The sequence below is a fragment of the Brassica napus genome, chromosome C9 (genome assembly GCF_020379485.1).
Source record: "Brassica napus cultivar Da-Ae chromosome C9, Da-Ae, whole genome shotgun sequence".
Lineage (NCBI taxonomy): Eukaryota > Viridiplantae > Streptophyta > Magnoliopsida > Brassicales > Brassicaceae > Brassica > Brassica napus.
Window position 1 is genome coordinate 26985932 of NC_063452.1, and position 25899 is coordinate 27011830.

General features: G+C 33.8%; 3 protein-coding genes across 4 annotated transcripts; all 3 read right to left on the bottom strand.

The window, feature by feature from the left end:
• Positions 1 to 1692: 1692 nt before the first annotated feature.
• Positions 1693 to 6357, bottom strand: LOC106415387 (K(+) efflux antiporter 3, chloroplastic). The gene is made up of 18 exons (XM_013856077.3): positions 5914 to 6357; positions 5433 to 5771; positions 5226 to 5327; positions 5063 to 5143; positions 4767 to 4868; positions 4494 to 4571; positions 4318 to 4386; positions 4086 to 4136; positions 3892 to 4005; positions 3717 to 3818; positions 3506 to 3640; positions 3239 to 3420; positions 3008 to 3143; positions 2861 to 2932; positions 2692 to 2793; positions 2452 to 2613; positions 2272 to 2361; positions 1693 to 2190 (listed from the first exon to the last, which is right to left on the bottom strand). The coding sequence occupies exons 1-18, from the start codon at positions 5962 to 5964 to the stop codon at positions 1837 to 1839; spliced, it is 2322 nt and encodes a 773-aa protein (XP_013711531.1). The 5' UTR covers positions 5965 to 6357; the 3' UTR covers positions 1693 to 1836.
• An 11328-nt stretch (positions 6358 to 17685) lies between these two features.
• On the bottom strand, positions 17686 to 24419 carry LOC106412301 (peptide methionine sulfoxide reductase B3). 2 transcript variants are annotated; one of them, XM_013853218.3, is made up of 3 exons: positions 19931 to 22443; positions 19046 to 19202; positions 17686 to 18939 (listed from the first exon to the last, which is right to left on the bottom strand). In XM_013853218.3, exons 1-3 carry the CDS (start codon positions 20023 to 20025, stop codon positions 18781 to 18783), a joined length of 411 nt encoding a protein of 136 aa, XP_013708672.1. In that variant the 5' UTR covers positions 20026 to 22443; the 3' UTR covers positions 17686 to 18780. The 2 variants fall into 2 exon arrangements, with proteins under 2 accessions (XP_013708672.1, XP_048624246.1); XM_048768289.1 differs by having other exon boundaries at positions 18859 to 18939; positions 19046 to 24419.
• On the bottom strand, positions 24406 to 25851 carry LOC106368112. Its single transcript, XM_013808003.2, has one exon. It carries the CDS (start codon positions 25849 to 25851, stop codon positions 24406 to 24408), a length of 1446 nt encoding a protein of 481 aa, XP_013663457.2.
• Positions 25852 to 25899: the final 48 nt, after the last annotated feature.

Here is a 25899-nt window from a genome sequence, read left to right on the forward strand (position 1 = left end):
TACAAGTGCAGAGGTTTCTTGAGCGTTTTCAATGTTTTTTATTCAGAGATTTGACTTGGCCTTGCTTTTGGTCAATTGAGTCTTAAGACTTTTGTCAATCTTTTTGGAGTCTTAAGACTTTTGTTAATATTATGAGAAAATCTTGTGATCTATATATGATTGTGTTAATAAAATTTGATTTTACATAAATTGTGTGAATTGTAGGGTTTAATTTAATTAAACAAAATTAGCTTTAATAACCATTCATACAAAATCTAAAGTATTTCAATAATTTCATGACACCATATTAACCATTGCGCAAAGTCACTTAAAACAATTGCAGCAAGGAACCACAAGTCGAAAGCCTTGGTCAGTTTATATACATTTACTCATGTTTGATACAATAATGTTCCATATTGAAAAAAATATATTTTTCGGAAGCGCGGGACTACGCTCCTAGATGCTTTTGGTGGGTTGGACGATCATTGGGTTGAATTAATAACAGGAAACCTAGAAGCTCTCCCGACGATGAAAAATAAAACGACCTAACGGTTGAGTTAGAAGCACAGAAAACTAATGTTCCAAGGCCCACCAAATTTCAAACCTAAACAATTTAAGCCCAATTTATTTTCTTGAAACATAAAGCTATACCAATTTCTTTTTTTGGTCTGCGATTGAATTTTTTTTTAAAAACCGCAAAACCATTTTTATTAAAAAAATCGCTAAACCTCTATACTAAATAGTTATATAGCAATATAAATATATAAATATCTTCACTTATTACTTTAATTTTACAAAAAAGACTACGTTTGAGAAGTTTCACAATAAAATCCGTGTAAACTAAGAAAACTATTTTATTTACTGTACATATACATTTAAAAAATTTAAAATCAAAATTTAAACCCTTTCCTTTACACTATTTTAACCGTAACTTAACAACTACAATGTTCAGTTATCTTTGATCATTTTTACGCTAGAGGTCAATCAAATCTATACCAATATAAGATTAAAAAAATAACAACGAAATGAATACTATGGTCATTGTTAGATCTACCTAATCAACATGTATAACTTTCAATCCTCTATTCGTAGACAATTATAGACAACATGATAAAATTAACTTTTATCAAAAAAACAAACAATACAATTACATACACAAAACAACACAATGCATCGACAACGTACCCAGCTCTGCGCTTGCGCGGAGGCTAAACCTCTAGTTTCATTAATACTATAGTCCCCTAATTTTATTAACAAAAGTTTTAACGATGTTTAATGTTTTTTTACAAAACTATGATAAATAATAAATAGACTATTATAAAATCTATAATTCTACATGTTTTAGATCTGACTGCACTACCTTGAAGTGTCTTATAAGATTTGCCTCTGATGGTATTTTTCATATCATACTGAAAATTTCATACAAATAATTTCTTTTTATTAATTTGCCTAATTCGTTTTAGTATACCTCAAACTTAGTCATCCTTATTATAGAAAATTAAGAGGTGTCTTGTTGTTTTTGTTGGTATTGGCAGACCATGATAACATGTAAAAAAAATATCTTTTCTATTTCTATAAATTTTTGTAATATATAATTAATAATGATAAATTATAAAATATAAAATAATTAAGTTTCTTGAATTATTAATTTAAAGTTATTAGAAAATTATTATTTCGTTATTTATAATTGAGATCTAATTTATTTTCAGAAAATTTGAAAGCTAAAAAAGATTATTAACTAAAAATAGAAGGAATACTAACAATTTTTGTTTTTGGTAATTTGGTTTGAAATATTTACTGCACATTTCATAAAAAAAATTGTTAGAATGTGGGAGTATCAATCTTTTTTTGTTGTGTTTACTCTGGAGCTTTCTCAGCTTTACCAACAAGCCCATTATCAGTCTCAGGCTGACTCAAACCATCATCTGTTTCTTGAAGAACTTCTGCAGAGTCTACCTTTGAATCAGAAGCTTTTACTTGCACTGGCTTAACGAGCTGGAGATCTGCAGTATCAGAAGCCTTCATTCGCATCGGTTTCATGAGCGGTGGAACTTGTGAAGCAGCAGCAGCAGCAGCATTGGTTTCAGCAGCAGTGATTTCATCTTGAGCTTGAATCTCCATTGAATCTCTAAAAACTCTACTCAGGAAGCTCACGTCATCAGACATTACTCCAAATCCTCTCAACATCTTCGAACCAAGCTGTAGACTTGTCTGTGAACCAAACAGCAAAACAAAACTCACGTTCAGATCTAAACTCTCACTAACCAAAAAGATTCCAAAATGAGATTTTACCTCTGCATTTTCAAGAATTGCATCCGTGGCTCCTGCTTTCTTTAATTCAAGAAGATGCGGTAAATCTTGAGCTCTTGAATATATTTTAGTCTGGTCAAAAAGTTAAAAGCAACCACAGTTTAACTCCAAAGCTATAGCCATTGTTGGAACTTAACTGAAAGAGTAGTGGGATAATCGAACCGCAGGGAAGGCAAGACGGAGTCTCTCAACAGCTTCAGTGGTTCTCTTCTTGCCTTTATACATTATCATGATTGCTTTAGGAGATGAAACACCTGCAGATTGCAAAACCGATGGCCTAGATCCATCTCCATACAATATAGGGAAACCTTGTTTCCTTGACTCCTGCCACAAAAGAAGAAGAGACAAACCAGTTTATAACATGTCAACAAACAAAATCTCTGTGAAGCTGTGTTTTCAGACCTTCACTACAGCAGGATTAAGATCAAAACCAATATAAGGCCATCCCACGAGATCACTATCTACTCCTGAGACCAATGGCGTTGACAAGAAGTTTGCCAGAACCTGTATGAAACCACAACTTCAACTTTTTTTTTCCCAGGAAAGATATGGAAAGTGATAAACTTTTTACCTGACCCATTTGTCCAAATCCAATGATGACGATTGATTCACTAACGTCGAAGTTCACTTCTTCATCTTCATTCTGCAGAACATGTCCATATCAGGGTGATGGAATCGATGCAAAAAACACTATTGTTTAGAAACTTATAAAGATTACCTCTTCGTTACCAATTTTCTCATCAATAAAATCAGCTGCCCTTCTTCCAAGTTGGTTAAGCGTTGGTGTTAACGCCATTGACAAAACAACTACGATGATGAGAAGCTTGTTCAGCTCAAGTGGAAGCACTCCTAGCCTGCACATATATGATTGTAACCATCATAATCACATAACTAGAAAGGAAAAGTCTAAATCTGTTTTTTTTGGAGATGTTTGAGTAATGGTAAAGACCTGTTGGCTAGAGAGAAGACAACGAATGCGAATTCTCCTCCCTGAGAAAGAAGGAAACCAATTCTTACGCTTTCTTGGAGTGTGAGTCCAACTCTGGGACCGAGTGCGGTTATAATCAGTGTTTTGATCACAATCAGACCAGCCAAGAGTGTGAGGACATTAGGCCATTCTCTAAACAGAACCTGCAAAGAAAGTTTTCAACCACATATGAGCATGAACACTGAAACGTTTCAGCTGAGAATCTTTATGCAAATATAACAACTTTACCTCCATGTCAATGGAAGTTCCTGTGGTTACAAAGAACAAACCAAGAAGCAAACCTCTGAATGGCCTAATATCAGCTTCTATTTGTGTCCTGAAATTAGTTTCCGCAAGAAGTGCTCCAGCAAGAAAAGCTCCAAGCTTCACAGTAAGAAAATAGAGTTTAGGACATTAGATGGCATTTAATTTGCATATTGAAGAGAAGTTAAAATCAAACCGTGTCGCTGAAACCAAGCTTTTGAGTGAGAAGTGAAGTCCCAGCAACTGTGAGAAGGCAAAGGGCCACAAAAGCTTCCGAGCTTCTGGTTTCTGCAACAACCTGAATATTGTTTTGCGCTTATTGTTAAGCAATGCACCAAATAAAACTTTGTCCTCTACGTTAAGAACGTTACCTCGAAGATTCTACGGAGAAGGAACTTTCCACCAAGGGAGAGAATGCCCAACCCACCAAGAGCCTTTGCACTTTCTTTTGCAAGCATGGGCAAGATGCTTTCCCCAACAAGATTCTTGCAAAGTTACAGAGATTAAAGATATTAAGGTGAAATGGTCTAAGTTAACACTGATATAAGGAGATAGCCAAAGGTACCTGGCTCTCCAACACCGGAAGAACAACTAGTAAAGGTACAACAGCTATATCCTGCAAGCAAGCAAGGCAAGGAGTATAGTATAGTACAGTAAGCGAAAGTGTTTGTCTAGTTCAGATGTTTGCAGCAAGATTTTTGCATAAATGTTTTTGGTGAATTTTTCCACACAAGGAGATCTTTTTCCCAAACCTAAAATTGCATAATCGGATAGAAGATATACTGGATAAGCAGAACCTGTAGAAGAAGAATCCCTAAGGTTGCTGAGCCAAATCTTGTAGGTAGCTCACCCTTCTCTGCAAGAAGCTGTTACATTTTTTACGTTGTCAATACTTTATTATGACAGAAGCCTACTCAGTCTTTGATTGGTCTTCCTAGATAGTGTCTGACTATTATTGCAACTGTGGTAATACCTGTAGAACAAAAGCTGAAGAAGACAATGATAGCGCAGCGCCAATGACAATGGCCTCATCAATACTTCTGATGTTGACCTGGAGAAAGTATAGATAATATGAGGATATAACTCTGAGACTAGAATGAAGCATCAGAGATTGGCAGTTATAACACCATGATCACATTGGGAAAAGAAGCTTCTATTAAGTTTGCAGGATTTGAATTTATGGTACAATAGGTACTAACTATATTGCCAAGAGGATATTAAGAAGACGCCAAGTGAAAGGCGTTACCAAGTCAGGCCTTGAATGAAAGAGGAATTCGAGAATTCTTGTTCCTATGGCTCCATTTGGTGGGAGCTCAAAAGCGGTGAATGCAAGCGTGCATAACAAAACCTTCAATAACAGGGAAAATAATCAAAATAAAACAGAATAAACCTAAGGTCAACATTAAACAAAACAATGATCTAACAAATTCTGATGTAGAGTCTATAAAGTTGCATACTGAAACCAATTCCTAGAGATTCTCAACTCTTGAGATGTTTTATCTGACAGAAGTGAAGTTATAGGAAGGAATATAAGCGGTTTACCTGAGATAATCCCATGCCAAAAGCAAATTTTGCAAGAGCCTTCAGACGAGCAAGTGAAAGCTCCAGACCCATCTCAAAGAGCTGCAAGAAAACAATCAGGTCAAGCCAAATCATAACTCGATGCATAAAGCTAACATTATTATTATTCAAAAAAAAAACTCACCAGGAAAAGAATCCCCCATTCCGAAAGAACTTTAACATCTGTGAGATTTCTAATAAAACCAAATTGATTGAGCACAACACCAGCAAAGAAGAAACCAAGTATCTACCAAAATAAAAAAAAAAACAACAAAATTACACAAAAACGTTAATAATATATAACAGAAGATTATAAACCAACCAAACCCCAAAGTAGAATTTTGGTTAATACCGGACTGGCTTTGAGGACTCTGAAGGCAGGGACAATGATAACAGTGACCATCAAGAACGTCAAAGTATCGAAACCAAGATCGTTGATGACATCAACAGCACTTGCTACATCTACTCCTGCATAAGTCTCCACTCTCCTCCCTGAGGACTCAGACCATCTACCTCGGAAATACAACCTTCTAGAAGTAGCCAGAAAAGCCCTTCTTTCAACTAAACCTCTACCACCAAAAGAATGCAACTTGTTCTTTAATACACCTTCACAATACACAGGCACACACGCTCTCACCGTGAAAACACATTGCTTCAATCGACCACTGTGTTGTTTAGCTACCTCATACCCCTGGAACCAAATTAAAACCCCTAAATCAGAACCAGCAACAAGAATCAATGTCACCTTTGTGCTATTTAAGCTTTGAGACAGTAGAGATTCAATTAATGCACAAAACTTGAGATTTCAAGTAAGGGGGAAGAAGAAGAAGTACCTTGGAAGAGGGGCAACAAGAGATGGACCCTAGCATAGTACTAATAGCCATTTTGAGATTGAATCCACAGAACTAAAGCCTAAAGGCATTAACTTTCGTCATCCATAATAGGCTCTAAAAACTCAAAACTTTTAATGTTTTTTTTTCTTCGCAAGTGGATAATATTACAGGACCAAGACTCCTGCTTCTGCGTGTGAAGTTAAGGGAGATAATAGCCCACGTCAGGCACGAGAACACCTTGTGTATCTCCAGATATGTGATTATATATACGTATATACATACAAGGGGTAGGGAGTAAGAAAGATAGCGAAAGGAGAGAACTTTCACAGTCTAGACTCTAGAGAGAGAAAGATTCTTTTTATATGGTATTATTATATTTTTTTGTGGATATTACCTGAAGACTTCGCTGATATTGAAGCCTTATTACAAGCCACACAGACGGATTCTGGTTGTAGAAGACGACATCTTTGGGGCTCTTCTTGCTGACGTTTAAACCGGAAACCGGTTATGTCTGGTTCGGTAAGGGATTATATTTGGCACATGTCATTGTGGATAATGTGTTTTCACGAGCCTTTTAGATAACTATATTTTATACTCACGCGTAGTATTAATAATTGAGCTTAGTTTTATAATAACTCTTAAATTAAAAATTAATTGATTTATATAATTTTTTTATTTGAAATATAATTCGTTGTGGAAGCCCTTTTAATCAAGTTGTTTGACTAAGATTAATGTCATTAATGATTCTACACCAGAAAGTCTGGTTTTCAGAAAAAGTTACAAGAGGTCTTCAGCATGGTGCAGAACGTATCATCGAACATGGATTTCATAGGACGGTTCGGAGTGATGCAGTCAGACGTGCATTCTTATATGATGGTAGAATTGTCGGCTGTAAAATCGTCTATGTAATATTTTTCATCGTTATAATGATATAATTAATCAGACGTTAAAAAAATATGATTTGTTGATTTTATTAATTTGATTTTATTAATTTGTAATGATTTTAATATATTCAGTAAATTCTCTTTCTCCTTTATGGTTTGGTTAAACACTGCAGGACAACTTATCGGAGAGGACATTACGCCTGACTAGAATGACATGATCGTGTCACTGCTGCAACCAGGCCGTACTCGTTTAGACTCCGTTCTTATGAGAATGTTTTTCCAAACAGTTGTGTACACCATTTGGAGAGAGCGGAACTCTCGACGTCACGGAGGTAATTGAGTTACAGTGGAGATGCTTACTCGTACTATTGACAAACAAATTCGGAACCGCATTTTATCACTCCGTTACACCATGGGCCACCCGTTGGAGGGGCTGCTCAGGCGTTGGTTCAAAGTTAGCTCGTAAACATAGCAGCCACAAATTCTTTCATTCTTTTTGTCTACTAGGTTAAATATTTCAGTCTCTAGATTTGTAAATATTCTATTTTGATCAATAAATTTGATATTCAATCAAAAAAATTATATTCAATAAAAAAATTATTTTAAAATAAAAAATTATATGAAATAATGTAAACAAACATAGCTAAACTTATTAAAAATAATTAACTTTGTATACATGCCAATTTTTTTGAAAAGAATCTTCTAAAATATGTTAAAACATAGAATAAAGTGTAAATATATTAATATATATCCATATTGCTATAAACTAAGATCAACCTGAAATTTAATACATAAGTTTTTAATATTTATGAAGTAGTTGTATAGAGTGTAAATAATCAGCTAAATTTGTAATATACTATACAAGTGTTTTAAAAAAAATATTAAAAGAGTGAATGGTTTCAGTTTTTGTTCTTTCTACCTAGCAATTCATTCTGTGAATTTCACTATATTAACAAAAAAATTATTTAAAATGAAAACTGCAGGTAAGAATATTCAACTTTGTGTGAAATACATATTGTTAATAAGTAGTGTATCTATGAATTTGAAACTGTTTCTTTTCAATAAAAAAAATTAATAAATTTATCTACTCATCAATAATTAAAATTTTAAATGTAGTCACTAACAATAAAACAAACTACATGATGAGTTTTCCTAAATCTATAATCAGATTCACATATAAAATTATATGCTCTATATAATACATAAATTTAAATGATCTTATATAAGTTTTATTTAATATGTCTAATAAGTTAGTTAAATAAGCAATTGAGATTGTCCACATAAAATTTAAAACCACCAGTTAAAAATGAAAAATCATTACAAAATTTTACTATTTTCTAAAACTTCAAAATTTCCAAAAATAGTTAGTTCAAAACAATAGAATTCCATAAAAATTAAAGTAATCTAAAAAACTCACTAAAAGAATCAACTTAATATATATACTAATTTTGAAATTTTACATATAAATAATATTTTTTAAAAGAATACAAACTTTGAAAATCAAAGCTATAAAAATTTAAACACATATATTTAAAATTAGAAGCTACATAATATTAAAAATCTACACAAAGAATTTTAAAATATCAAGATTTCCAAAAAACATATTTTGAAAAGAAAAAGAAAATTAATATCAAATATGTAAACAAACATAGGAAAAATTCTTTTACAGGATCCTTTTAAATATTAAGGTCATTAAAATAAAGCAAACCAAATGATAACTTCCTATAAATCTAACCCGATTCACTGATATAATCTATCGACTTCTTATAATACATAAAAACAAAATGATCTCATACGAGTTTTTTGAATAAATATATTTAGAAAATAATGTTTATAATAAATAATTTAAAAATACAATGTCTACTGACGCAAGTCAATAAGTTAGATCAATTTTAAATAAAATTTATATAGAATACCAACAAGAGAGTAGAGTGTGAAAGACACTTTAAGAACAATAGGAAGAATGGTCAATATGTATTTATCAGTATGGTGATATAATATATAGATATGCTAATCAATTTATCAAATAAGAAGATAGGTAAAATGTACTATAACTTTTAACATACATATTATCATACACAATATGAATTCAACAGTGTAGTGAAAAATTTTAATCATACATTTTATCTATATTAATCAAGAATCACGATAGGTAATTTTAATGTCTGATTAAGATGTACGAAAATAATAAAAATGTATGATAAAAAACAACTACAATTGTAGTCATATTAAACGAGCAACATGATAGGTAAAATGTATGATAAAATAGGTAAAATGTATGATAAAAATATTTACAATAGTGTATTACCAATTTCTATGCATCGAGAAAAATACATAATATTAAAAATATAAAAATTATAAATTATAAACATTATAAATACATTTACAAATATGATTTATACATTTGTAAATTCAAACAATAAATAGCTAAGAAATAATTATTTTAAAAGATATAATGTGATAAACAAATTAACATAAATTAAAAACAGAAAATCCTATTTTAAATACATTTTCACAAAAAAATATTTATATAAACTTCCATTTCAGAAAATTACAATTATTATAAATCATAAACTAAAATTATTAGTGCGAGTATAAAATCTAGATTATTTACTATTTATGTTTAGAATGATCCGAACCGGTAATAATGAAAGAAATAAACAAGATCATCACAATTGTAGGACAAATTAATGCTAAAGGACATTAGTATGCATTTTAATAGTATTGATACCGAAGAAATTGTTCCAAGAGTGAGTAGAATTATCAAGAAGATTTGTAGGATCAGAGGGTTATATCCTTCATTGACCTCGCAGAAAAACTTAAATTTCTCGAAAAAACTCATCATTGAATAAAGTGCTAAGAACATAATAACTTCTTGACAATTGTACGATAATGATTTTTTTTTCTGAACAACTTCTACAATTGGAAGATTAAAATGCATATTGATGTCCTTCAGATTTAACTTGCTATATTGTTGGTTTCATAGAAAATTTAAAAGTCTGTACAAGAAAGTTGCACCACTGAAGACGTTGTTAAGCACCACAACAAATATAAAAGTAAAGATGCATGTTGAAGAGAAGACTGATAAATTAGGAACACAAAACATTGAGAATTGTAGTAAATCACTACAAAACATTATTGGTTTATTGTTAGTAGTAGGTTTGTTGAAGAGAATATTTATAGATTAGAAAACCAAATCAATGAGATTTGTAGTAAAGCACTGAAAAACGTTACTGATTTGTTGACAACGTACATTGAATTTTTTTTAAAGCTGGATTACTGTTACAAATTTAAGAGAATACGCAAAAATTGAACAAGCCTTTAAGCTTCTTTTTTCAAACGATTACAACAGGTAATAAGCAAAGGGAATAAATATGGTGATTATACTTTGTGATGAACAATGGGGTAACTGACGCAAGTTGTCTTTAATTATCTCAAAACTACTTGAACACTTTTGTTACAAATCTCGTTGATTTCCAATCTATCAATTTCATATTCAGCACGTTTTCTTCACTTTTACATTTGTTGTCATATTTAACATCCTTTTGAATGATGTAATTTTCTTTTGTAGATTTTCAGTTTTCTAAAAAGTAATGATTATAATCATTTTTAGCAATTGTAGAACAAATACTCTTTTTCAAACAACTTATTCAATTGGAAGATAAAAATGTGTATTGATCTTCCAATCGAAGAAGCGGCCCGGAAAATGAATATTGATCATCCAATTGTTAAGAAAACTTGTCATAAAAGATTATTATATCGTTAATTTTATAGGACTTAAAAGTCTACGGAATAAAATTGTATCACTGAAGACAGTGAAGAGAATATTAAGCAAGACAATGAATGCAAGGACACGTGCGGAAGGGAAAACTGATAACATAGAAAAACAGATTAGTGAGATTTGTAGTAAAACCCTCAAAAACGTTATTGGTTTGTTGTTAGTAGTGCGTTTGTTGAAGAGATGTTTTTTTTTTTTTTTTTTTTTTTGATAATCCAGGTATCCGGACCTCTCACTTAGTCCGACTATCCCACCACGTCCAACCGGAACTGGCGAAGAAGGTTCTGGAGGCCAAACGGAAACCATGTTAAATCCGCTGTGGCCGGGGCTCGAACTCGTGATTGCGGGCACCTCAGCCGAAGTCCCTTTACCGCCTGAGATGATTGTAGAGTAGAAAAACAAATCAATAAGATTTGTAGTAATGCATTCCAAAACGTTACTGGTTTGATGTCAACGTATATTTAGTATTTTTTTTACGTTACAAATTTAAGAGAGTGCACAAAAGGAAACATACGCACAACAACGAGAATTGACTATTGACTGAAATGAATCCTATCAGTTATAGATTCCAAACTTTTACTATTCTTTTTCACAATTTTGAGCGACCAAAATTATACTTTTCTGCTCAAATAATACCCATACGTTCCCTTTTTATTAATAGTTAAGTTAAATCTACAAAATAAATATATGTGCTTAACAACCCATCAATTTGTATATGGCAAAACTTTCTAAAATAAAAAGTTGTGTTTTGTAAAAAAAAAACAATCACATTTGTGAATTTTCCAATGTTACTATCTGTTTGTATCTTTTGTTGTCTGAGTTATATGAAATGAAAGATGCCAAGGGAGTTGAGCTATTTGCCTTTTTCACTATGTAAGATTTGGTTGCTGAGAGAACCTTCGTTCAAGAGTTTTGGCCAGTCCTTTATAGCAATAATGGTTGTCTTGTTTTTATGTGTGAGTGTCTCACTCCAAGTCAGATGTACTACAAAATTGGGATTCTAGGTGTACTTTTCATAAGTTTTCATATTAAGTTGTTGAAATAAGACACAGGAGAGGAGAAAGAGCTTATAAGTTGCTCGATTATGATCACATAATAGCGTTTACTAAACTCCAACAAATGCAGTTTTGATATATTATTATATTTGAATGAGAAATGACGTTTTAAGATTTTGCTGGTCTTCGACCACCATTTGAGAGTCTTTATCATCCCATGGCGTACTTCTGTGTCCAGCTTCTCGCAGTTGACTCGTACTTGGTTTTATCTGCTGTACATAAGAGCTATCTCTGGCACAAGAGGATCATCTGGGTTCGGGTATGTCAACAGTGAACAAATCGATAGCAAAACCGTTATCCACGGTGTGATCAATCAAATCGAAGATCCAAGTCTTGACCTAGATTTTATTAATAACTAGTGGTTTATCCGCGCTACGCGCGGGGCAGCTATCCTTTGTTGTAATTTGGATTTTTTTTTAGGAAATTGCCAAAAATGATTCAAAATTTGATTTTAAATACAAAACTGTACCTCAAATTCAATCAAATGCAAAAGTAATCTAAAAGGCTAGAGAAATTACAACCTTTTATGACTAAACAAAAAACATGTATTGATCAGTTTTACCATTATAATCTTCTGCATGAGAAGACTTCTTTGTAAGTCTTCTCGTTCAATAGATCTTAAAAATAATTTAATTTTTTTATAAAAAATATTTTGATGGAAAAAAAAATTGAAATCATGTAATAATAAACATTTCTAAATGATGTAAATTTATTTTTTACTAAAATTGAATTATTTTCAACATATATGAGTGAAAGTAGATCAACTCAAGATAGTCATTGGTTTAGGGTTTGGTAACATATGTCATAATATTGTTGGTATATTTAGGGTTAGATTTTGAAATCTTTATCTTTTGTTTTTTTTTTTAATTTTTTTTGACCTATATGTGTTTAGTGACTATCTAATAACTTGATTTAAACACTTTCTAAGTATCTTAAAAGTTTAAGGAAATGTTTGCTTTTAAAGTTATTTGGTTTATAGGGTCTGGAAGACTCACAGAAGACTTCCCAAAAAGTTTCCTGACATATCTCACCTTAATTTTAGTATAATTTAGGGTTCCCCCTAAATTTTAGAAGAGTTTAGGTTCCCGCCTAAATCGAAGTCTTCCAGAAGTCTTGTAGAAGTCTTCTAGGGGAAGTCTTCTCATGTATTAGATTTTAAAAGTAATTAATAAATTTTATAAAAAATATTTTGAAAGAGAAAAAAATCAAAATCATGTATTAATAAACATTTCTAAATTATGAAATTTAGATTTACTAAAATTAAATTATTTTTAACAAAGATGAATGGATGTAGATTGAGTCATGATAGCTTTCGGTTTAGGTTTTGGTAACATATGTTATAGTATTGTTGGTATTTTTAAGGTTAGATTTTGAAATATTATCTTTTAATTTTTTTTTAGTTTGAAATATATGTGTTTAGTGACTATCTAATTACTTGATTTAAACACTTTCTAAGTTTCTTTTAAGTTTAGGGAAGTGTTTTTGTTTAGTTATTTGGTTATAGGGTCTGTAAGACTTTGGTTTAGGGTTTAGTAACACATGTTATAGTATTGTTTGTATTTAGGGTTTCATTTTAGAATCTTAACTTTTTTTAAAAAAATTTGACTTACATGTGTTTAGTTTTGTGTATATTAAACGCTTTATAAGTTGATTTTAAGTTTAATGAATTGTTTTTTGCTGCTGTAAAAAAAAAAATTGTTTTTTGCTATTTAGTTAGTTATTTGATTAGGTCATGGTTTGAAAAACTTTTAGAAGACTTCCAGAAGTCTTCTGACGTATTCCCGCCTAAATTTTAATAGAATTTAGGTTTCCCGCCTAAAGCGAAGTCTTCCAGAAATCTTCCAGAAGTCTTCTTATGTATTTGATTTTTGGATCTAGAAAGAAGTCTTCTCCTAGAAGACTTCCCAAGAAATATTCTGTATCGAAAATATTTAACCTAATTGGAATTTTTGTCTCCATATATAAAGAAAATTTACACATTATCTTTCTTCCTTTCAAATGGCTGCAACGAAATGTAATGTTTCTCACTCAAAAACTCTCCAACTTCTCTCTAATCTTTTTGAACATCAAAACATCAAACTTTAAATCTATTTCTCATTTTTTTGTTTATGTCTTCTCACTAATTTATCTTCTTTTTGCAGATTTTTCATAACATGGTTCTCATCTTTCACTCCTTCAAAGGTAGATCTATAAATTTTGGATATGTATTATTGTGTGTTTTATATATTAGATTCTGTTGCACAAAAAAAAAAAAAAATATATTAGATTCTAAAATGCTATAGATTCAACTTAATGTGACTGTTTCGTTTAATATTTAAGTATAAAATTATATTTTAGAAGTTTTTCTCTTTTTGAAGTCTTTTGAATTTGCAGGTTTTTCAGATCTGAGTCAGACTTTGAAAAACTTCTCAAAAGACTCTTGGAAGACTCTCGGAAGACTTCTTGGAAAATCTTCTAATGCATTTTATTCTAGAATACTTCCCATGAAGTCTTCAGGAAGTCTTCCGAAGTCTTTTTCCAAAAGTGGTACAAATTTTGGATATGTACTTTGTGTGTGTTTATATATTAAATTCTAAGAATTTATAGATTCAACCTAATTTGATTGTTTTGTTTATTGTTTAAGCATTAAAAAATTTTATTTTTGAACATTTCTCTGTTTTGAAGTCATTTGAATGTTTTTGAATATGCAGATTTTTTTCAGATCTGAGTTAGACTTTGGAAAACTTCTCAGAAGACTCTTGGAAGACTCTCAAAAGACTTCTTGGGAAATCCTCTAATGCATTTTATACTATAAGACTTCTCACGAAGTCTTGAGGAAGTCTTCTGAAGTCTTATGCCCAAAGTGATACAAATTTTGGATATGTATTTTGTGTGTTTTATAATTAGATTCTAAAAAGTTATAGATTCAACCTAATGTGATTGTTTTGTTAATTATTTAAGCATAAAGAATTTATTTTTGAAGTTTTCTCTATTTTGAAGCCATTTGAATGCTTTTGAAAATGCAGATTTTTTCAGATCTGAGTCAGATTTTGAAATACTTCTCAGAAGACTCTTTGAAGACTCTCAGAAGACTCTTGGAAGACTCTTGTAAGACTTCTTGGGAAGTCTTCTAATGTATTTTATGCTAGAAGACTTCCCGCAAAGTCTTCGGGAAGTCTTCTGCGCAAGGTGGTACAAAAGAATGATGCCAAGTGGAGTCCAAGCTTATATATGTTGAGGAATGATATCTAGCTCCATGTGTAATAGTTTTGTTTATGGTATGTTTTATGATTTGTATGTCTACTATTTTAGTTGTGAATTCTTTTGTAAACTTGAAGAGATGTTAATCAAAAGAATTTGGTATATATGTTCATGTTTTTCCCAAAGTACTTGACATTTTTGAAGTTATTGATACAACGTACCAAGAATTTTTTTAACCATTCTACCAACTTATAACAAAACACAATAACACAAAAACTTAGTCAAATTTACTAAAACTAAGAGAGAAGACTTCAGAAGAAAACTTAGTCAAATTCACAAAAGATCAAACTTGAATTTTAAGTTAAAGTTGAAATTTTAAATCTCATGTAAGTTCAAAATTATTTCTTATAATCTAAAAAGACACATTACATCACATGATTTGATATTCTTGAAGTTATTTAACACTTTTGAAAGTTAAAAAGATACATTGAATTTACTTAACACTTTTAAAAATCTAACATAGAAGATTTCTCCAAAAAATCTTCTAGAATTAGCTAGAAACATTAGTAAACATAAATATTTGAAATCTCATATTTATCACCAAATAAGTTATGAATTTCATCCAGGAGCCCCAATATTGACTAATACACATGAATTAATAAAAAAATATTAAAAAGTCATTTTAATTGTATAGAAAATGAAAGTTTATTAAACATTGACGTTGAAGACTTCTATGATTTAAATAATATAGATTTATGTTAAATTTCCAAATATTTGTGTATATATAAATATGATTCAATTACATTTTAATGATTTATTTATTAGTTATTTAATATTGGAACCATTTTGTATTGAAATAATCAATTTGAAAATTTTACCATTAAAAAAAAATAGTAACCTAGAATTATGTTTTTCATATTTTGATTGGTTGTTTATAATCCTATGTGTATATTCTCAGTGGCTTATAGCCTTAGTTTTATAATGATGGTTTAATATATTTTTGAAGTTTTAAAAATATTGTGTGAACATTCTCAATTATTTATACCTTTAACTTATATATATATATATATATATATATATTATATGTTATTTTTCATTAGCATATAGCCTAATATTTGAAAAATCATGAGTTAAATTTATTTACTTATAACTTTTAAGAGTCTAGCATTTTTAAAATACTTATTAGTTTGTATTTTATTCACTGTTACATTTCGAAAAATATTTTATACATGAATTTTAATTATTTATAATGTTATAGTTTTATTAACTTAACTTACTTGATATAGGTTTATTATTTATTTTAAATTAACAATTTTGAAAATATTGACATCTTTATAAATAAAAAACTAAAATAATGATGTGTCATAATACGATTGGTATATTTATAAATTTATATAGTTTTTAAATTATATTAGTCATCATCTAGGTTTTAAATAATTTTTTTTAAAAAATTTAAATTTATTATATATTCAGTTAACTTATATATATAAACTTTTATTTCTGTTAACTTTCCTTATTTGATATTGATTTCTATGTTATTTTGAAATAAACAAATTTTTGGAAATATTGAATTTTTTGAATATATTAAACTAAAATAATGATTTTTCATATTATAATTAGTTGTTTTAAATCATATGTGTTAATACTGGTTTTTTCTTGTAGTGGTTTTAAGTCATATTATTGAATAATTTCAATAGCATATAACCTATATTTTTAAAATCACGTGTTTTAAATTTATATAGTTCTAATTGTTTAAATATTTTGCATTTTTAAGTTATTTATTATATTTGTATGATATTTTATGTTAGTTTTCGAAAATATATTATATATTAAGTTTACTTATATATAATTATTTGACTTTTGTAAGTTTACCATATTTAAAATGATTTATATTTTATTTTGAAATAAACAATTTTTAGTAATATTGACAATTTTAGAAATAACATAATAAAATGTTGATTTGTCATAATGTGACTGAAGGTTTTAAATCCTATGTTTAAAGATTATGATATGATAATATAATTAATTAATCTATAGTTTAAAGACCAAGAGCAATCTAATTAGGGGTGTGACGGATCCGGATACTCGGAAAATTTAAGGTATCCAGACCTGGATTCGTCGGATCCGTGTAATTAAAATCTGGATCCGTGACCTCCGGATTTCCGATATTTTTCTAGATATCGTACTACCTGTGGGTATCCGGATCCGGATTCATAAAAAAAAACTAAAATTCTAAAATAATATATAAATTAAATATTTATACAAAATTATAAATATATTTATATGTATATAATATTAGAATTAAAATATAACATTATAAAACTAATTTTATGTATGAATGATAATATATTAAATATAATTATTAAAAATTTAAAACCTTTTAGAAATATGGATCCGGATATCCAGACCTAAAAATCAAGATATTCGGATCCGGATTCAGTTTTGACGGATTTGATATTTTACTATCTAGATCTGGATTCAGACTTCCCAGATATCTTTTTTCAGGAGCGGATCTCGGATCGATTCCGGATCCAAAATAATAATTCTAGACCTAATTCTAATATAGTATTTTCGATATCTTCTTCTATAATATAGTAACTATAAAATAGAATAATATTTGACTCCATGGGTATTCCTCTATTTTTCTCTCTGAAAATAGAGAACTATCATTTCTTTCTTCAAATATAAAAGAAAAGAATTAGCAAAAGTAGTAATCTCAAAAATAGAAGGGGAGTCAGAGATAAATATCAGTTATAATAACATTTAGAGGCAAATACACAGTTGGGTTGAATATGTTAATTGAATGTGCTGGGATTGAATTTACCACGTCGAATTCAAACTAGCTATGAAAAGCATCCAGGAACAATATTCAAACTATTCAGAAAATCACAATCATAAATTGTGAAAATAGTAGTGTCAAACAATGACCAAAGTGATGTCTATAACTAAAACAAAATACAAACAAAAACAAGAGAGACCACCACAACACTATTTATACGGGCACACCTATACATGACTCTTATTTCCGTCTTTTTCACACTCTTGAGTGAAAACAAGAAAGAAAAGGCATCAGGGATGTTAACTACATGGTTAGTCCCAATCTTCTTTTGTTTATTATAAGCCCAACTCTGTTTTAATCGAGCCATATTTTAACCATATTTTAATCAAGGGTTAGGGCTGGTACCAGGGTTAGGGCTGGTACCAGGGTTAGCCCACTTAAATGAAAAATATATTTCATTTATTTTTGTTCTTAAATTTTAAGTATAAAATTAGAAAAATTAAGATATGATATGATTCTTTCTTCTAATTTGTTGAGCATCAAAATCGAGTTTTCTCGCCAAAACCGAAAAATTAAGTTTTTTTCGCCAAAACCACAAATCGAGTTTCCCGCCAAAACCGCAAAATTAAGTTTTTCCTGCCAAAAACAAAAAATTTCCAGCCTAAACCAAAAATCAAGTTTTCCGCCAAAACCACAAACCCGAGTTTTACCGGCAAAACCAAAATATCGATTTTTCTGACCAAAACCGGAAAATGAGTTTTCCCGCCAAAATCACAAACCTGAGTTTTCCCACCAAAATCGTAAACTCGAGTTTTTCCCGCCAAAAACGAAAATTTTGCGTTTCCCGCCAAAAACAAAATTTTTGAGTTTCCCGCCAAAAACGAAAAGTCAGGCTTTTCGGGAAAAAATCACAATTGGGGTTTTCCGCCAAAACCGCAAGATCGAGTTTTCCCGCCATAAATTAAAATTGATTTTTTCGGTTTTGGCGGGAAATTTGATTTTGCAGTTTTGGCGAGAAAATTCGTTTTTCATATTTTGGCGGAAAAACTCGGTTTTGTGGTTTTGGCGGCAAAACTCAATTTTCCTGTTTTGGCGGAAAAACTTGATTTTGTGGTTTTGGCTGAATTTTCGGTATTGACAGGAAAAACAAAATTTTCCTTCAAGGCATAAACTGTATGCCCGAGATTTGATTTACAAGGAAGGCTCTGCGGGTGTGAAATTGAGGGAAACGCTGTTGACGCAATGGCGTTCATCAGTGGGAGTAGCAAAACCTTCCCCTTTGAAAACATGACCAAGGTGTCCACCGCATGCTGCACAATTGATCTCTATTCTTCTCCCATCAGGGTCTGCCTGGTAAATATATAATGCATAACAGAGTAATGTCAGCAAAACAAAAGAGTTTACATTCCTAGGTGATCAAATTCATGAAGTGTTTTGGGTTTTGAGAGTGTCTTACGGTTCGAGTTATGGCACCAGGGATTCCATCAAAGAATGCAGGCCAGCCACAACCTGCGTTAAACTTTGTGGTTGATTTGTAAAGAGGCGTTTTGCAACGTGCACAACCGTAGATCCCTTCTTTGTTGAAATCTATGTATTCCCCAGTTCCTGGGTATCTGAAAATCAACAAAAAAACAAACCACAATTGGATAAACAAAGAAAAAGGACATTTAACTTTTCTAGTAGTCTCGAGTTCACTTATTCAATATGATATTCAAATACCAGAAAGTCAGAAACTCCAAGACAACGCAGACATTTTCATGGTCATAGAGACATAACAGATCATAAGCAGACAATGCAAGCAAGTTCTAAAATTGACCTCTCAGCGTATGCATTATAGGTAAAAGAGATTCAGAGATCATTATATATTATCACAAGCTCTCATCTCAAGTTTTTAAAGTAGCAAAAGATGGTATCTTTGAAGAAGTTGTATAACCTTTGATGCAAGCTGCCAATTAAGCAGACAGTGCAACAGAGTTCTAAGAGTTGACCTCACGTAGTACACTTTGTAGGTAAAAGAGACTCATAGATCATCACAATCTGTTATCACAAGGTTTCATCTCCAGTTTAAAAGAAAGTATCATTATATAACCTCCAAACAATGCTTAATTACAATCAGTAAAATGAATCGAGTAGTCTCCTTTAAAGGTTCTAAATCTACAGCAGAAACTTCCTCTGAAAGGTACAAGCAGCTGTATAGTAACAGAGATACAATCTTCAAACACATATATATATACTCATCAGGAGTATAATCTTAAATCATTACTATACATCCTTGTATCCCAATGTGTTTGAAACTCGATTCAACCAGACTTGAAATGAGAAGAAAGAAAGAAAGGCTTACTCGGTGCCTTTCAGACGGAGAATCCTCAACTGCTCGGGAGAAAGAACCGCACGCCACTCCTCCTCTCCTTTCTGCATCGACCCCTCAGCCGCCATGTTCACCACGATACAAGCTTACGATTATAGGGCGAGGAGAATCGAGGAGGAGAAACGTCGTCCCTTTTATTTTTTTTTGTCATCTGTTAGATTATATTGATTTTACTTCAAGGTTCCCATACAAAAGATGCATCTGCTGCAACCATAACACAAACCTACCCAGGGGAGATACAACAACCCCCATTAGAAAGACTGCACCACAAGTCAGTCGCTATACCAAAGCCAAAAACTTCCCCAAAAAATAGTCAAGACCCTAAACAGGGAATGAAACTTCCTCATTCTCAAAGTAACTGAGAAGCCACATCGGCGGTCCTGATGCAACATATGACTGCCTCTGTCCTCCTTTAGTAACCCCTTTAGCAATGAGGAGAGGTCCTATGTTGTTTGCCCTTGCTTTCTTCACAAGTCGCCACCATTCTATTCCTGTCAATCTACTTATAATAAGTCTTGTCTCACCTTTGAAATTCGGGCAGGCTTTTGGTCTCAGGATCATTTGAGTAAGATCTTCATCATCAATCGCGAAGCACCCTGTCGTAGTGATGCGACACAATACTTTCCACTGACCAAACTAACACTTCCAGTTTCACATCATGGAGACTCGTGATCTCGCTAAAGGCTCTTCTACCATGGAGCACAACCTTACCCTTCTCATTTCTTAGTACCCAAGCTCCACCTCCCACACTGGTACTTTTCATCCAGTCTACCCCAATGTTGCACTTGACCAAACCTCTCGGAGGAGGGTTCCAGGTTTTTTGTTGCAGAGCAACCTCTCCACGTTATGCCGCTTCCGCTTGCTGCTTATTGGCTTGAGCGAGGTTCCACATCTCAGCTTCCGCAAAAGTTTTGTCAACCAGGTCCATTAGAAACTCTTGTTTCCCTTCAAATAGCAGTTTGTTTATATTCTTCCATAGGAACCAAGTTAACCATGGAACCGCATTGACCACCATACTTGGGACTGTTTTATTAGATCCCAGAGACAAGAGATAGTGAATGTTTGAGTAGTGAGAGATTGAATCAAAACCTCCTTCAGGACAAGGGACGTTCGCAAGAGCCCACACCTGACGCGCAATAGGACAAGTGAAGAGTATGTGATTGATTGACTCTCCCTGGAATCCGCATGCTTGACAGCAGGGATCCATCTTGATTCCTCTCTTAACCAACAACTCCCCAACAGAAATTGCATTGCTCAGCGCTCTCCATAGAAACATTTTTATCTTGGGAGGAGTTTTGAGTTTCCACGCTGCAGTCTTGAGATCATTTAAAGACGGTAGGGCCTCCGCTTCTCTTATATCTTCGCTTCTTGTCACTCTGGTTTTTAACCAATACCCAGACTTGACCGAGTAGCCACCATGCTTGTTATGCTCCCATACCTAGAAGTCTTCTTCTTTATAAACCGGTTTCATTGCCAAGATCCTAATCACATCCTCCTCAAAGAACAGATCATGTAGAGTATTGAGATTCCAACATCTATTTTCCTTGTCAATCAGCTTATCTACGCAGAGAAGGAGATCAAGAAAGATGTTTTTCATTAGAGGTCTCCTAATCACCTCCCCTTCAATCCATGCATCGACCCAAACCGAAACCGTTTTGCCGTTTCTAATCTTCTTTTTGATCCCCATTGTGAGCAGCTCCTTACCAAATTTTATGCTGCGCCATGCATACGAAGGTCTGGGGCCGTTTGTCGCAGATAAAAACTCCTTGTGAGGAAAATACCGGCTCTTGAATACTCTAGCAAACAGAGACCCTGGATCATTGAGTATGCGCCAAGCCTGTTTGGCTAGCAATGCTTGATTAAAACTCTGTAGATCCTTGAAGCCTAAACCTCTTTGCTCTTTTGCCAATGATAGATTCAACTAACTTAGCCAATGCATCTTCCTCTTGTGTTCTAAAGAATTCCACCCAAAATCCGCCATTGCCTTTGTCAGGTTTTCGCAGGATGTCTTCGTTAGTTTAAAGCATGACATGGCATAGATAAGCATAGCCATGGCCACAGCCTTAATTAAGATCTCTTTCCCTCCCAGAGATAACTGCTTAACAAACCACCCTGACAACCGGTCCTTAAGCTTGTCATAAATATATGCAAGCATTTCCGTCTTAGATCCGCTAAAGCATTTCGGGAGTCCTAAATAGGTTCCTGATCCCCCTTCCTTTTGAATACCGGTAACTCCGTTGATCATTGTTTTCACTTCTTCGGGTACCTTGGCGCCAAAAGTTATTGCCGATTTAGCAATGCTCACCTGTTGGCCAGTCGCCTTCTCATATACCAATAGTATCCTCATCAGCTATGTTGCTTGGTTCTCCTCTGCTCTACAAATTAGCAAGCTGTCATCGGCAAAGAGCATATGGTGCAGCATCAGACCTTCTTCTTCAAAGCATATACCTTGGATCTTGCCATTTCTTACCGCCATATTCAGCATGTGAATCAGCCCTTCAGTACGCAAAATGAATAGAAATGGAGACAACGGATCTCCTGCCTCAGCCCTCTTCCCTGTTGTATGCATCCAAAAGCTTGATTATTGATCAGCGTTGAGAAAGTTACCGTAGAAACACAGAACATAACTCTCTCTATCCAGACCTCCTCGAATCCCAGTGCTCGAAGCAATGCCTTCAGATAACCCCACTCTACTCGATCGTAGGCCTTTGACATATCAGATTTGATTGCCCTGAAATCTTTAGATATCTTATCATTCGTTCTCAGAGCGTGCACCATCTCATGGGCACTGAGAATGTTGTATGTGATGAGTCTTTCTTCAACAAAGGCAGATTGTGTGGGAGATACCAAATCAGCCAACAACGGTTTGAGCCTGCTAGTCATTATCTTTGAGATGATCTTGTATAGCACCGAGCACAAGCTAATAGGTCGAAGATCCGACGTTAGAACTGGATCAGTGATCTTAGGGAGAAGGCACAAGTGAGTATAGTTCCATTCCTTTGGAAAGACCCCTTGAATGAAAAAATTCTTCACTTCTTCTATCACTTGAGACCCCACCGTTCCCCAATATTTCTGAAAGAAGAGACCAGACATTCCGTCTGGACCTGGTGCGCTTGTTGGGTTGATGGAGAACACCACATCTCTGACTTCCTCATTGGTTACTTCTCTGATCAGAAGCTCATTCATTGTATCAGAGACTTTAGCAGTAAAGCCCTCAAACAACTGCTCATAGTTTCCATCACTCCCTGCTTTGAACAACTTGTTGAAGAAATCCGTTGCCACCTGAGCCTTAGCTGCCTCAGAAAACTGTAACTGCCCTTTCTCATCCATCAACTTGTCTATTCTCTTCCTGTTCCTGTTAGTTTTGACAGAAGCATGATAATACCTCGTGTTGAGATCCCCTTTGGTCGCCCATTTATCTTTGCTCCGCTGTCTCCAATATTTCTCCTCCTCTTCGTAGGCTTTGATCAACTCGGTTTTAAGATACTTCACCCTCACTACCGACGGGAAGCTCGATGATTGCTCTGCTTCTAATGCTATCTGGATCTGCATTAGCTTGTCCCTAGAGTTGAGGTTGAATTTCTTTTTCCATCTACTCAAAGACTTCCGACAGCTTTTGAGTTTGTCCGAAACAGTAGACCCAAAGAATTGATGGTTTGTCAACCAGGCCTTCTTGATCTCCTCTCTAACCCCCGGTTTGTTCAAGAATCTACCGTCGAACTTGAAGTTCCCTATGTACGTCTCAGTAGACGCAACCAGCTTAACCAAGACCGGTCTGTGATCCGACCCTCTCATATCTAGGAAGCTTTGATTCGACACTGGAAAGAGTCTGGCCCATTGCTTGTTTCCAAAACATCTATCCAATCTGCTCTGAATCCATTTTAAGCATCTCAACCCTCCCCACGTAAGATTATTCCCAGACGCTTGTAACTCAGCCATCTCACATACCAAAAGCATGTCATTGAAAGGTTGGAATGACTTGTCACTGCGCCTTGGACCCCCAATCTTTTCATCATTGTTTCTGATATCATTGAAGTCCCCAATCATACACCATGCCTTCTTGCGGTGAACCCCAATACGCGACAATCTTTCCCACAACCTTGGTATGTTCTTCTTAACAGGTTCTCCGTATATACAAGATACAAAAAAGGAGTCATTACCCATCTGTACACCGAAGTCCACCAAGTGCTTATCAACATACTTAAAAGAAATGTTTACAGACTTCTTCCAAAGTAAAGCCAATCCTCCACTGTATCCAACCGGATTCACAGTCATAATCCTATCACACCCTAACCACTCCTGAAGATCCACCAACTCATCTCTACCTTGCTTCGTCTCCATAAGAAATAAGATATCTGGGAAATGTTCTCGTCTCATCTCCCGTAGTTTCGGAATCACCAGGTCTTGTGCACGGCCCAAGCCCTGACAATTCCAACTCAAGATGGCCATTAAATATTGGACGGTCTCTCATTTGGGACCACCAATGGTTTCTTAAACCTTGCAGAGCTTTGAGATGGCTCGACATCATCACTTGCCTTCCTCTTAGTTTCCGAGATCACCCCTTCACCAATCTGCTTCCCTGGTTTAGATGAGACCTTAGCCACTCCTTTACCGTTGGCTTTCCTCGTGAAAGTACCTGGCCTTCTTCTTTTATAGGTCCTTTTCAGGGAGGTGCCGAAAGCATTTGTTTCATGGAAACCTATGCTATAACCCGTTGAACCTTCCTGAAGAGACCCAGTTTGTAAAGACTCTGCACTTCCTTCCATCATTGCTGGTTGACTAATGATTTTGCCTGATTGGAGAACTCTATTTCCGGCAGCGATAGCTCCCGCCATTAACTTTGTGCCCCTAGGAGCTATATCTTCTTTTGCGGAGAAGTCAAACACAATCCCCTTCCCCTTGTCAAGATCATCTATCACCAAAGGCAGAGGCTCTAGACTGAGAAAAGCCTTATGTCCTATCGGATCATCTTCCAGATCGCGTAGAGAATTCTTCACTCTTTCTTCCCTTGCCATTTTCTCTGGTCCATTAGTTGTTTTGAGATAGATGCGCATGCCTTCCAGTACTTCTTCAACAATTTTAGGTCTGCCCGTTAGGTGATCAGTTCCCAGAAGATTTGTAGGAACTAATCCAAACAGGGGATCAGCTACATCAAGGCTCGGCGTCACCTCTTTCCTCTTCCCCGACATCACCACTGCGCCTCCATCATTACCCTTAAACTTCATTGCATTAGCAATATGGCACATAGACTGCTCATGTGTTAACCTCTGACATGTATAACACCTTTTTTGAATTCTTTCGTAGTCATAGAGAATGTTGACTTCCTCGCCACCCAGTATTGTCACCTTCTTTGCTCTTCTTAGTGGCCTAGAGACATCAAACTTCACCTTGACTCTCAAATAATCCTTTGTTTGCGCTTTCTCTGGGTCAAATGGCACCTCCACCACCTCTCCCGCGAACTTCCCCAAGTCATGGATAGCTTCCGGCGTGTAGTGATTCACGGGGATGTTTTGCATTTGAACCCACACAAACAAATACTGTAGATAATCCACTGGTGGCTTTTCCACCCATCTTTCTAGAACAATCGACCACATATTGCTAGTATGAGGTCCTCTGTTGAGTACATCTAGCAGGTCCCTTTCATATTTGAATATGAACTGGAACCTATCTTTTGACAAGGCCACACCTTTGACCCTATCATACAGCTGCCATTTGCGCGGCATCTCCAATATCAGATCTGACATTTTTTGACACTGAGGATTCAGCAACCTCCCAATGAGACTCATGGAGTTCCTCTCTGTTGAGTAGTACTCCGGTCTGTCTGGTAGAACATATGGTTCATCATTTTCCTCCAGAGACATCTCCAGTAAAGCCTTATCCAGAGCTCCAGACATTTTCGAAATTGCAAACTTTGACCTTGAAATAACCTTCTTCGAACACTG